The 13574-nt window shown below is 49.4% G+C and overlaps 6 protein-coding genes across 6 annotated transcripts; 3 read left to right on the top strand and 3 right to left on the bottom strand.

Annotated features, from left to right (window-relative positions):
* Positions 1–956: 956 nt before the first annotated feature.
* On the top strand, positions 957–2556 carry NCS54_00979200 (Sulfatase domain-containing protein; the record flags this gene model as incomplete). Its single annotated transcript, XM_053155125.1, has 3 exons — positions 957–1491; positions 1552–1871; positions 1924–2556. The coding sequence occupies 3 exons, from the start codon at positions 957–959 to the stop codon at positions 2554–2556; spliced, it is 1488 nt and encodes a 495-aa protein (XP_053011100.1).
* Positions 2557–3413: 857 nt separating this feature from the next.
* NCS54_00979100 (Glycosidase) lies at positions 3414–4602 on the top strand (the record flags this gene model as incomplete). Its single annotated transcript, XM_053155124.1, has 3 exons — positions 3414–3507; positions 3560–3833; positions 3885–4602. 3 exons carry the CDS (start codon positions 3414–3416, stop codon positions 4600–4602), a joined length of 1086 nt encoding a protein of 361 aa, XP_053011099.1.
* A 40-nt stretch (positions 4603–4642) lies between these two features.
* On the bottom strand, positions 4643–5952 carry NCS54_00979000 (Mannan endo-1,4-beta-mannosidase; the record flags this gene model as incomplete). Its single annotated transcript, XM_053155123.1, has 3 exons — positions 4643–5359; positions 5407–5733; positions 5779–5952. The coding sequence occupies 3 exons, from the start codon at positions 5950–5952 to the stop codon at positions 4643–4645; spliced, it is 1218 nt and encodes a 405-aa protein (XP_053011098.1).
* Positions 5953–6608: 656 nt separating this feature from the next.
* NCS54_00978900 (Hypothetical protein) lies at positions 6609–7641 on the top strand (the record flags this gene model as incomplete). Its single annotated transcript, XM_053155122.1, has 4 exons — positions 6609–6694; positions 6742–7208; positions 7258–7496; positions 7546–7641. The coding sequence occupies 4 exons, from the start codon at positions 6609–6611 to the stop codon at positions 7639–7641; spliced, it is 888 nt and encodes a 295-aa protein (XP_053011097.1).
* Positions 7642–7972: 331 nt separating this feature from the next.
* Positions 7973–9961, bottom strand: NCS54_00978800 (TRP-N domain-containing protein; the record flags this gene model as incomplete). The annotated part of the gene is made up of 1 exon (XM_053155121.1): positions 7973–9961. The coding sequence occupies one exon, from the start codon at positions 9959–9961 to the stop codon at positions 7973–7975; it is 1989 nt and encodes a 662-aa protein (XP_053011096.1).
* Positions 9962–10853: 892 nt separating this feature from the next.
* Positions 10854–11321, bottom strand: NCS54_00978700 (Hypothetical protein; the record flags this gene model as incomplete). Its single annotated transcript, XM_053155120.1, has 1 exon — positions 10854–11321. The coding sequence occupies one exon, from the start codon at positions 11319–11321 to the stop codon at positions 10854–10856; it is 468 nt and encodes a 155-aa protein (XP_053011095.1).
* Positions 11322–13574: the final 2253 nt, after the last annotated feature.

Here is a 13574-nt window from a genome sequence, read left to right as displayed (position 1 = left end):
CATTGTAGACAAAGTTGTAAATAACGTATATATTTATAAGCACATTCTAGAAAACATCAAGTTTAGGGTTGAAGCCACATGTCTCACATCCGCCGCGTCTTGACTCCAAAACCTTAATGTCTGAATAGCATACCATGTAACCCTTGTCTCTAGTTGCTTACCATATTGATCTCTGTTTCTCCAACTCATGGTACTGGCGGACGAGCTGGGAAGGGTTGCTTAACCAAGCCTCCTCTCCACCTTCGGCGAGGTGCTGCAATGTATCATCAATAGTTCGTCTCAAGGAGATCTCGGCCAGGTAATAACGCCAGCCTCTCTCTTCCAACTGCGAGTCATAGTTGGTAGGTGGTAAGTCCCTTGTCTCGATGTCGGCACGAAAGGTCGTAAACGTCAGTGGAGGTTCTGGGAGGGGATTAGGATATGACAATCTCCCAAGCCACTGGGTGTGGTTGGTGTTGAAACTGATGTGTAATGAGAGCAACAGCCGTTCCCTGCAATTTCAACTAGAGTCGAATAATACTAGATCTTGACAATTAAAACTTAAGGTAGTTCAAGTCATGAGATTTAAACTCAGACAAAACTCGAGCTTGAGATGGGTATAGGTTGTGGGGTTGGGACAGCATGTTCTCCAAGTGCGCCCACGATGAAGCAAAAACGTAGACGAGTGACATGTAATAGTGTGATTTTCAGGGTATCACCAGCTCGGTCGTCATCTTGGGGTTTCTTGCCTCATCGCTACCTTGAAAGCTGGGGATGTCACGAGGACTCATCCTCTCTTGCCGAGGTGGGTATCCGCATTTCCCCATGCAATATGACTAGCCGTCGAAACGGGGAACAATAACCTTCCTCGTCCTCATTTCTCCTGAGAAGCTCTCCCTCGATGTCTTCAATTCTTCTTCCCTGACCCGAGGTCCAACCTGACATGATCCAACTTGTTCACACACTCAACCCGACCCATGCTTTTCTCTGGCACGGATAATCTCATTGCCGAACTCGGCTGCATGTGGGAGCATATGCAGATGCGCAAGGACTACTTCAAGGGTCAACCTGGCTACGAAGGATATCTAAACCACCGTGTTGCAGCCTTGCCCGAGATCCTGTCCGATGGTGGATACTTCACCGTTCTATCGGGCAAGTGGCACCTTGGATTAACCAAAGAGTTCGCCCCTTGTTCTCGTGGCTTTAAGAAGAATTTTACCTTCTTACCAGGCTCGGGTAATCACCATGCCTATGAACCGCAGCTAGATGATGCTGATAATTGGTTCTGTGCTTTGTGTACTGATGGGCATTGGATGGAGGGTGACGAGTTGCTCAATCGCAGGACAGACTTGCCTGAGAGTTTCTTTTCCACCGCCAGTTTCACAGACAAACTGTTGGACTTTTTCGCCAATCGATCAGAAGAAGAAAGGGAACAGACCTTCTTCACTTGCTTGCCCTTTACAGCCCCTCATTGGCCGCTTCAAGCCTCCAAAGAGAGGATCGCCAAGTATGGTACGTCGACTCCGTGGATCCCTAGCTTTATAGGAAAATGCTGAAAGTTTTGTGTGACAGCTGGCATGTACGATGACGGCCCCGATGCGCTCACCCAGAGACGTCTTACCCGACTAAAAGATCTCGGACTTGCTCACAAAGACGCCAAGGCACCTCCTCCTGTTGCGAGCGCCATGACTCCAGAGGGGAATGATCTCTCGCCTGATGACAAGAAACGATCTGCCAAGACTATGGAGATTTACGCCGCCATGGTTGAACAGATCGACGAGAATATTGGGCGAGTGGTGGAGTACCTCAAGGAGAGCCAAGAGTTGGATAACACTTTTATCCTCTTCGTGTCGGATAACGGCGCTAAGGATGCAGCCATGGAGGCTCTGCCGGTGAGTTCTGATACCCAATCTAAGCTTATTTGCCAGTCTGATGATTGTGTAGCAGATCATGGGCGGCCCGAGCACGATGGCAACTATCATCGAACAGTACTACAACAACAGCACAGAGAACCTCGGTAACAAAGATTCGTTCATCTGGTATGGCCCTAGCTGGGCAAATACTGGAACTGCTCCGAGCAGGGGCGTCAAAGGTACGACTGTCGAGGGCGGAATCAAATGTCCCTGTATTGTGCGTTATCCTCCCTTGCAACCACAACCAGGGAGCATCAGTAACTCGTTTGTCACCGTCATGTATATTTTACGCACAATCCTCGAGCTAGCGGGACTTGAGCATCCTGGCAAGACATATCGTGGCCGTGAAGTTGCGCACCCTCGTGGCAAGTCCTGGGTACCACGCCTCGCTTCAAAGAAGTCAGATGATGAATCCATACACGGAGATGACACGCGCATCCATGGCTGGGAACTCTTTGGGCACAGAGCAATTCGCCAAGGGAACTGGAAGGCTGTGTGGGATCCAAAGTTGGAAAACGAGAGATGGCAGTTGTTCAATCTGGCAAAAGACCCAAGTGAGCAGAGTGACATGGCCGACAAAAACGCGGAGGTTTTGGACAAGTTGGTGTTGTTCCGGGATCAATATGTGGCCGATACGGGCATGATTCCATCACCAGCCTTTTAAAATAGGTAGGTCGAAATGCGGTATCAAATACAACTGCTTGTGACCTCGGCCACCGACGTCGAACTGAATAGCCATCTCAGCTGCCCTCCAGACTAAGAATAGAATTACATCTTGCATCAGGTTCCAAAAATATTGATGCCCGCTTGACGTTCATAATGTTTTATAGTCGCACCAAGTGGCTACAAGGGCCTGTAACCTGGGTCCCAAGTCCTGCGCACGCACTCGATAACAAATCTTGTTACAGCACAAGAGGCCGCCAAGAATTGCCTCCGCTTCAATCTTCTGTTGGCTATAAGTAGAACAGCATTATCAATCAGGCCGTTTATAACTTCCGCTTAGTCATTCTTCATCACGACAATGGGGCAGGATACGATGAAGCGAATGGTTTGAGGTGTTGTCCAATTTAAGTGACGCACTTACAAAGAATTCACGCTCACCTCTATTTCAGTCCCTGAGTAAGCATCTATTCTTCCCTTCCATCTAAAAACAAGACGAACCGTGTACTCTTTATACAAACACCCATGCTATCAGCCTCTTGATTTTCAGGGGAAATGGTTCCACCCAACACGCGTCAACTCCACTATCTTCTCCAGTTGAATGACGCAACCATCCACGTACTCTCGCCGATTTGCCGTTATCAGGTCCCATTTTATTCAGATCGACGCGAGGGAGGATGAAAAAGTTTACTTTCAGCTTGGATCCGTTTTGTCTCCCACTTTCCGGTCACTTTTCTCTCTTTAATCTCGTCGTGGAAGTGGTTTCCCTGCTAATACACTCCTTTGTTAATTTCTTAAAACACTCTTTAGCACAATTATTACTATCTATACTTCTTTCAGTTGCTTTTCCGTTCACTAACCATGCATTTGGGGCGATCTGCAGTTGCCCTCGCAGCGGGCCTCATCGCCTCGGCCACTGCTCAGACTTACAGCGATTGCAATCCCATGAAGAAGAGTATTTATTTTCACGGGTCAACCCCGAAAAACACTTTACTAATTGTTTCCAGGCTCGTGTTCCGCGGACGAAGCCCTCTCTTCCTCAACCTACTCTGTCGACTTCACCAAGGGCGCCGACGATGACAACTGGGAATCCATTGGCTCCGGAGACGTCGAATACACCTCGAAAGGTGCCGAGTTTACCATCAACAAAAAGGGCGATGCTCCTACCATCCAGACCAATTGGTACATATTCTTTGGTCGTCTTGAGGTTCACTTGAAGGCGGCTTCTGGCACTGGCATTGTTTCATCTGCTGTTCTCCTCTCGGATGTTCTTGATGAAGTGTAAGTGTTATCTCTGAAGCACTTATCTTCTTGTATTAACAGGACAAAAAGCGACTGGGAATGGCTTGGTGGCAGCTCCGAAGAAGTTCAAACCAACTACTACGGCAAAGGCAACAGCACCTCCGACACCCGCAGTGAAACCTTCGCAGCCGCTGGCTCCCAATCTGCTTCTCACAACTACACCATCTACTGGACGAAAGAAACCTGCGTCTGGTACATCGATGGCACCGCAGTCCGAACTCTCAACTACGCCGATGCCCTCGGCGGCGAAAACTATCCCCAGACGCCCATGCGCATCAAGCTCGGCATCTGGGCTGGCGGTGACTCTGACAATGCTGAGGGAACTATTACTTGGGCTGGTGGAGAGACGGATTATAGTGATGCGCCTTTCACCATGACTGTTGAGAGCGTCAAGATTGAGAACTTTAACCCGGCTGGGAGTTATACTTATGGAGATCAGACGGGAGATTACGGCAGTATTGAACTTGACGAGACGGACAAGTCTGAGACCAAGTCAAAGACTTCGATCAAGACGACGACTTCAACTGACACATCGACTGGCACATCAACTGGCACATCAACTGGAACGACCTCTTCGACTGAAACTGCTGGTTTCCAGAACAAACAGCAGGTCGACTCAACAGCTTCCTCTGATGTCTCTTCAGCCACCACCCCAACAGCAAGCATCACCACGGTAGAAGGATTCGCCGCAATCAACCGACCAGATATTTGGGTTCTTCTAGGAGCGCTGGCAGCTGTATATATCTAGCTCACACAAACACCTCCAAGCGAGATGTCCCCACGAGGCCTCACCTCTTGTTAAGCTTATTCATCTCCTTGGCATGCTTGTACACCAGCTGCTTCGCTTCCTTGTCTTCAAGATAAATCGTGAATCCATCGTTGTGGTTCTTTCCGTATGAAAAGCCACCATAGCCGAATTGCCAGTACATATCCGGCATCTTCGTTTCCACTTGGATCTTTTGCCACTTTCCGATAACTTCTAATCTCGTCTCTGGTCGTGTAGTATTGAGATACTCCTTGCGGGCCTCGGGTGTCAACCAGCCGTATTCTTCGTGGACGACGGGCTTGCCAACTTTGGCGCCGGATTTGGCGTGGTCGATGATCCATTGGTTAGACCAGCTGACAGTCTTTGACCACCAGTCAGGATAAGTGTGGAACACGCCAAAGTCGATATTGGGAAGAGCGATTTCGTGATCAAAGTCACCGCCGTCACTACCGTTATAAGCCCAATCATCTGACTCGCGGTTAAAGCCACCTTCACCACCCCAAGTGACGAGATGATCTGGGTCGAGACTCTTGACGTAGGCGCTCATCTCGTCGACCCAGTCGGAAAGAAGCTTGGGTGTGCAGTTGTCGCTCCGTGGAAGGTTGCGGACTCCATCAGCGCCGCAGCGAGGTTCGTTGGCCAATTCCCAGGCCATGATTGCAGGCGAGTTCTTGTATCGGTTCACCATGGCCTTGACGTAGCGCTTGTAAGCGTTCTTGATCTTGGGCACTCGGTAGAACTATAACCTCATTAGCATGGCTTCAATGTTAAAACAGCAGTACTCACATCATCATGATACTTTCCCCCAAGGTTAACAGTATAAACATCCATACCACCATAATCAGCCCAATTATTCGTCAAAGCCACAATAAGCTTGACTCCAGCCTTGGACGCAGCATTGACCACCCTGTCAAACCGCTCGATATTGATCTTGGACTTGCCATTCTCCCAAGTCTGAAAGTAGACGCTTGTGTCGCCTGCGCCCTCTCCTCCGTACTTGGGAAGACCGTTTGGATCAGTCGTGGCATTTCTGTCGTTGAAGCCCCAGGTACGCATGACGTTGAGGCCTGCCTTTTTGGCAGCTGTAAGACCGCGCAACGCATCCTTTTCGTCCTATGGCTTGTTAGAAAGATGCATCAATTGGAGTAGTCAACTTACATCCTGGAAGGGGAGGTAGTAAGCGTTGCTCCCAGCAAAGTAAAAGTCCTTGCCATTCAGCTGAAACTTGCCACCCTTGACAGTAACAAAGTCCTTCTTAGGACCCTTCGGACGGGCCTCAGCGCCTAAAAGGCCCGCTGAAAGGGTAAGAAACAAGGCAATATTCAGTTTCATTTCTGCGACTGTACAGATCCAGCGACTTGGTTCCTGCAGTAAATGCTTCCCTGAGGCATTTATACCCCATCTTGTTATAGCAAGGATTGGAGTCTCGTCCCTAGTTCCGTTTAGACCTTGCCTAGCTCGGGGTGCATTTCCCTGATCGACATGGAGAAGCACGTTCCGCAACAAATTGGGATTTGCCGGTCTCTGCTTAATTAAAGTTGCATCGGGTGTTCGGGCCGCCAAGGGAGGGGTATCGTGACGGGATATATCAGCCGATGATGCTTAAAACGACGGAACCTGTTCATCCATGGCTTCATTGGGTCGATCCGTCATGATATATCGTCAGTTGAATAACGGCGGAAAAACTAGATTGAGCAGCTGTCGGTCTTGGGATCTGTTTTTGACCTTTACCCCATTTCTTGGCGCATCAACATTGAGTTTATGTTTATCCGGACTCTGGGAAACATCCCCGCCCAGAACGTTTTAGTCAAAAGATGGTCACAGCTCGGGACAACATTGGTGGATAGATTTGCATCGTTGCAATGGCCTTGTCTGAGTGTCTCGGCAGTTTTAAATAGAGGCCTGTAGCTATTATATATCTCATCGGTCAGGCTCATAGTGGAATCGATCAACCAGGTTCATTCTATCGGTTCATTCTATCCCACAAAATGGCTACCAAAGTGTTCCTCGCCGCTTCGGCTCTTATCCTAGCCAGCCCTGCCTTGGCTGCCTCACCTAAATATCTGATCACCTTGTCCGTCTCCAAAAGCCATATTTCTTCAGTAGACTGACTATTTCCAGCGGTGATTCATATTCTCAAACCGGCTTTGACATCAGCGGTGAAAAGCCATCATCTTCAAACCCCCTAGGCAACCCTCCCTTCCCAGGATGGACAGCATCAGGCGGCGTCAACTGGGTCGGCAGCATGGCAGCTGAAGTAAACAGCTCCCTCGTCCTGGCATACAACTTTGCATATGGCGGAGCGACTGTTGATGCTGACATCGTCACGCCTTATCAGCCGACGGTCCACAGCATGGAGGATCAGGTAGATCTGTTCGTTAACAACTTGGCTAAGCGACCAGACTATGCGCCTTGGAAGGCTTCGAATACCCTCGCCGGCGTGTGGATGGGAGTCAATGACGTAGGAAACAGCCATTGGGCACCCAACGTGACTGATATCATGGAAGCTTCAGTGACGAGGTACTTTGAGCTGCTTCAAGTGCTCTACGACTCTGGATTACGCAGATTCGTCTTGCTGAGCGTTCCACGTAAGTCATCAACTTGGAGTAAAGTCTGCTCGTCTAACCCCCTGATAAGCAACCAACTTGACGCCGACCATGTTTAACCAAGGAGAGGAAAACACCTCTCGTCTCATCTCTGCCATCGGGCTCTTTAACGGGCACATAACTTCCAAGCTTCGCGCGTTCAAGAAGACCAACCGTCAAGCAAAAATCACACTTGTCGACACATCACGCGCATTCAACAAGGCAGTCAAGAACCCTACGGCCTATGGTGCGCCTGATGCACTCTGCATTAACCCAGACGGAGTGTCTTGTGTAAGTCACAGCAATCACATTAAGCGAGAGAATGCTGACGATGAACTAGCTGTGGATGGATGGTTACCATCCCGGTGTCGCCATTGAGAGGCTTGTGGCCAAGGACGTGGTCAAGGACCTCAAAGCAGATGGGTTCAACTGGTAATGGCGAGACACGACAAGGTACTTGGCAATGAGTGCCAGTTGACGAGGCAACAAACCACACTCCGTTGACATTGACGAGGGAACAAGACATATCTTGAGAGGTTGGTAGATACCTCTGGAACATATTCATTACTGCATACTAGTCCGTTCCATTCACTCCGTTTCCTCTATGTGGAATACAAAATGTCATGTAGATGGTCGTGCCGTATCCCGGTCCGTATTCTAGATCGACGGTCGGTCAGTGGTGCCACAGCGTAGCTCCGCTTCGGGCCACATACTTTATAGCGTAGTTGGTGAAAAGAAGTCAGACTCTGCTGACAATGATGCTTCTCTCAAACCTGCTTGAGAGGCTTCGACGGGCTCTCCGATCGCATGGAAGAAGTCGAAGGTATGTCATCAGCGGGGAATCGAGGAGGTGTCAAGTCCTCTGACGAACGCATGGGCACCCTATCAAGGCGAGCCGTGGCAGCGAGGGCATCCAGCTCGGTAAGAGTGTCAACCTGAGTCTGAGACTTCATGAACGATGCTCGGTCATCAGCCATGAAGGGGAATCGGGAGTCTGGGTTCTTCTGCCAGAAGACGACGGCACTCGAGATGATGGTTATGAGCAGCAGGATCAACGAGAAAGCAGCATTGAACAAGACCAGAATAACACCAGTGACAGAGGGGCCCATAGCCGGCATTCCAAAAACGTTGGTGAGGAGGACGAGACAGATGGCGTTGAGGAAGTTGAGGACGTAGATGGCAATGTTAAGCGAGTTGGTGCTCTTGTCCATGTAGGGCAGCATAACAGTGCTCGTGATCATAGGAGCCGCCTCAATGACGACGAGGGCGATGGCCTGCAGATCGCCATTGTGCTGGCCGAGAGCGATGAAGAAGCCCTTGACCAAGATGTAGGCGATGAGAGGGACGATGAAGTAGTAGCCCGAGGCACGGAACTGAATGTAGAGGAATCCCCACTTGTTCAAGACACTGGAGTCGGCAAAGAGGCTATAGGTTGGGTTCTTGAACGCAGCGAGACGGATGATGGTGAAGGCAGCCGTGACAAGGATGAGAAGCATGCCGAGGAAGTAGAACACGGCGAGGAGAACAAGGGCAGGAGAATCAGCCTGAGTAAACTCCCAGACAGAAAGGATAGTAATTCCAGGGAAGCCCATGTAAATGAGACGGAGAAGGATGCCCTTGAGGATGGTTCGCCATTCGGTTCGGAACTCGAGGAAGCGATCGCGCTTGACCCAGGCCTGCTTGACACATAAGTCAAGCGCAAACTTGCAGAGGACGACAATGATGGTCGCAAAGATAAGAGTCAAAATGAAGAAGACGAGGCTGGTCAGGAAGAGATTGGTCGTCTCAATCTTGGAGCGGAAAGCAACGCGCTGCATGCCATACACAATGTAGGATCCGCTGGCGAGTTCAATGTTGCCCCTCTTGACAAGACCATCGATACCGCGAGCCGCATGGTGCATGACGCTTCGAGGCACGACGGCGTCAAGAGAACGCTTTGCAACCTGGACAGAGGCCGATCCAAGGAAGTGAAAGATGCTGGCGGGGGCACCTCCAGTGGCTCGCTGATACCACGTAAAAATATCTTGCATCCAGCTCATTTTGATGATGCCCATGGTCCACTGGAAGTTCTGCGTCCAAGCCTCCACGATCGGAGGCATATGGATGCCGGTCAAGCCCACAATGGCCTGCGCCTGGAAGTAGCTAAACAGAGAGAGCGTGTTGGCAGCCAAATGCGCGGCCGCATTGCCATAGCCGAGGAGAGAGGTGACGGCAGACGAAACAAGGCCAAGTCCAATGATGATGGCAGTAACCCACTTGACCGAGATCTGCTCAACCGTCTTGCCCGTACCGAAGTCAGCCTCTACACAAGCAACACTCTCGCCAGTATCAGTCAAGTTGATAAAGGCGCGAATGGTAGCGTCCAGGTCAGGAATCCCATAGGCGATTCCTGGGATACGGTCCAGGGCGCTGCCAAGATCAAAATTGAACTTCGAGTCGATGTTTCCCGGCGTCATGGGGCACATCTGGGACAGCTTGAGTTCGCCGTTGCAAGGATCGAACTTGTCGTGGAAGAATCGGTAACCGTAAACATCGAGAGAAACGTCAAAGATGACATATCCTTCTACGGAGGCGGAGGCGGAAAGGTCGACGGTGGCCATAGAGTTGTTGGGTGTAATGGTGACTTTGAAGAGACTCGCGGTAAAGAGTGATTGGCGCTGACAGCTGTTCAACGAATTGGAGGACAGGATCCTCTCGGCTGTCACCTCTGTAACGGCCGAGAGGAGCAGGGCCAGCAATGTCATAAACGGTTTCATCTTGGCGGTCGTTCGTCTTGAAGGAAGGGAGTTGCTCGATAGTCGGTCGCAAGCGAGTGTCGGGAGCAGGATCGTGATCGGCGTCGGCGTTGTTTGCTCGAGTTGGTGATGCTCGCTCTAAGCGCGCGCTTCAGCAACGGGGCTCATCAGCTCGAATCGATGGTCGGATACAGCGGAACGAGCGTGGGCGTGTCGAACCTTGTGCCTATCGATGAAGCGCAAGGCGAAAACGACAAGAAGAGTCTTGGGCCCTCCAACGTTCGATTGATGGTGATAAGATCGAGAGCGAGGGGAATGTAAAGTCAGGATGAATACGAGAGCGGATGAATAGATTAACCGGAACCGTGACAGCTCATTTCCCGTATTGTCTCCACATTTAGCTCGGTTAGCCCCGATCTACGTCACCAACTAAGCCATAAGCGGAAATAAGGCTCGTATCCGTCAGCTGAAGTCGGAATTAGCAAGCAAGCGAGAGAGTCGTGTTGTTGCAGGGTAGGGGACGTTTGCGTCCATGGAAGCTGGAGAATGAGATTAATGAGATAAAGAAAAAAGACTCTCTGCTAACGAAGTTGAATAGGAATGTAGATACTAATAATTAATAATCTAGGAAGCTTTACCTTTCTCTCTTCTCTGACAGCCCGGCTATGTTTAAGGCTCTGGTCTAGACACGGGAGCTAAACAAGACTTTTTTAATCCCCGAAGGCGAAAAACATGGCACCAGCTTGAAAGAGAACACAGTGCAAAACCAAGAGGTCACTGGATTATAAAAAAAAAGGAGACCATGTTCTATTTTTTTCTTCTTAGTTTCTTCTTCTATTTTACAGTGGTTAGAATGATTTGCCTACTAACCACCCTCTTTCTCCTTATCACGTCCCCTTTATCCCCGACCTACCTAGGTAGCTTTACTCAATGACATCCTCCTCATCGACTCAATGATAGCCTCCTCATCCGCCTCCTCTTTGGCCTTGAGCAGAACCCCATAAATGGCATAGATGAGTTTTTGGACGTGCTGTTTCTCCTTCGTAAGCTTCTCTGTCAGCTCCACCGCAGACTTGCTCTCAGTTGAAAAGGTAGCATTTTCCTGGGCCAAATGATCGAGCAATGCGTTGATATTTCGGCGATACTTCTCCAGCTTATTGACTGCTATCTCGTACTTCTCAATGAGATAATCGTACGAGATTGGACCTTCCAGTTTAGCCGGCCAGGTGATGTCCTCGAGGTTCATGGACATCTCGGCTTCTGGGAAGTCTATGTAGAAGGACGCTAGCTCTACGACTCCGGAGCCAATGTTGTCTTCGGGCTCGGGGCCCATAATGGAGTTGATGGCATTCATGAGGTTGATGTAGTCTTGTTCATTCATGATGATGGAAGGGTCTGCTGATGAATGTTCGACATGAGGTGAGGATAATTGGGCTTTCGTGTAGATGAAGACAAGTCTTATATACTTGAATTAGTGAGAGAAATTAGGCGGAATTTAATCGTTAATTTATGTCAAGTTAACACTGTGCGTTACTATTCAACATGAACATGCCCTTCGTTCTCAATTAGGAGAGCTTGTCGGGTGATATGTTCCCTCAGAACAAAGAGATTTAGCCATGAATTTTAGTGGACAGGCTCTGGAGAAAGAGGGCATAGCTAGGTGTTTCGCAGGTACCACACGAAAAAAATACAGAATTGGGCCGTCGAGAGGTCTGTGATATAGTCCTGCCACGGAACGGGTTTATTCTCTCCTGGTACGAAGGATCAACCCTGACGATTTCTTGCGCAATTAAGTTCTCTACCACAACTTGTTTACATCAACACAGCCCTCTTTGGTCAAACGAGTGGTACTTCTAAACTTGATCTTGTCGCGAAAGCGGTACTTGAGCTCCTTCGTGGGAGCCGTGGCCTTTGGAGAAGGGGCGGGTGTTTGTGGAAATAAACCTTTGCAGTAAAATGGCTCTTTGACACTCACTGTGGCAACGTCGAGACCAGCATGTTGAACGAGTTGATAGATCTTGCAGGCGGGCAACATTTGATGGATCAAGAAGCGGCCACCCTGCGCATGGTTGTTAATTGCCATTGCTCAAGGAGGGGCATCAAAGGGCCAACAAGCGGCCTCACTGACCAAAGCTTCAAAGAAAAAGTTGCTTTCATGTAGCGAGGAGTCTGATACCAGCGCTTTCGAGATGTGGGTGCGTCCTGTGATCCTGGCGATTTGGTCGGACTGTGCGGGAGGCAACCATAGGTCAACATCGTCGCAGACTAGCTCTGCAGGGCCGATGGATTCGAGATAACGGGCTGAAACATCTTTACGTTGTCGGCCCTCAGCTGGTCTCGAAATATAAAGAGCTGGGCGACGACTAGGATGTTTTGATCCTTGGGCGTCTGTCTCTTGAGGCTTCTCTTGTTAGCACTTGAAAGAAAAAGAAAGTCGGTATGCACACATGGTAACCATTGAAATGGCAATGCCGACAAGATCAGCAACGCGTTGCAGTCTAGGCCGACGGTTATGCAGGTTCTCCGTCTTGTCCGAGTCCCAGCTTCCAGCGCTGCCCTCATTCAGCTCTTTGATGTACTCCTTCATCTTGCCCAAAGCCTGCGAGTTTGTCGACTTCCCAGGCCAGTTCAATACCATAATTAGCGATTGCGACCTCCATGATGAACAAAGGCGAGCTAAAAGAGGAAGATCGAAGATGAGGATGACACTCTACGTCAACTCAGGCGCAGCATGAATTAATACATCAACTGAAATGGAAGATATACCCTGTTGGCGCTAAATCTGCCTTGCGACTCACTCCAAGCTTCAACTGAGCTCTTCTGCAGCATTTCATCTCGCATGCAGCCTGGGCGAGCTTGGTAGCTGACGTTAGTGGCTATAGCGGCGATCCGAAATAAAAGTATAGCACGTGGCTCCTGCTGGTTTCCAATTCTTGCTCTGTTGGACATGAGGAACTATGATGAGGCTATCTACTTGGCGATGACAGTGCGCAAGGTTGACAATTGCCCTCTTTTGTCTAAGAGTGAGCCTCTGATTCTGTCACAGATGGCCATAAGAGCATTTAGAGGCAAAGATATAAAAGACCAGCCACAAAAGACGGCCGAAGTTTTTCGTTTTGTATCATTGTCCGAACTCGAAACACTCTTCAAGCTGATATTAATTGACTGCGACTATAAGATGGGTTGAAAGAACGAGGAGACATGCACACAGCATTAGCAGCAAGGACGTAAAAGAAAAACGAAGGATTCATCAAAATTGTGAGGGCACATATAAAGCTTTAGTATTTTTTCTAGAGAAGTTCTTCATGGTTAGGAAATGGCGGGTTTACGAGTCTGACGCTTTGTGGGCACCTCTGATGAACAGCATGATGAGTCCAAAATAGGCGCTGTTTGTACTCTCAGTAGGAGACGAAGGCCGCATGCGAAAATGATTGCATTGTTTTTTTGTTCTCCCTTTGAAAAAATGGATGAAATGCTCATCGCTGAATCTGGATGAGATGCCTGTGCTGCGTTGGGCGTTGTGGTAAGCCAGTTCTGGTCCCTCTCTCGCGCTCATCCCTTGCGTTTCGTATACCGCTGAGGCCATTTAATTATTGGATCATATACGAGATGATTATTCACAAGATCCAGAATG

The sequence above is a fragment of the Fusarium falciforme genome, chromosome 7, assembly GCF_026873545.1.
Source record: "Fusarium falciforme chromosome 7, complete sequence".
Taxonomy (NCBI): domain Eukaryota; kingdom Fungi; phylum Ascomycota; class Sordariomycetes; order Hypocreales; family Nectriaceae; genus Fusarium; species Fusarium falciforme.
This window is presented reverse-complemented; position numbering and strand designations above follow the sequence as displayed.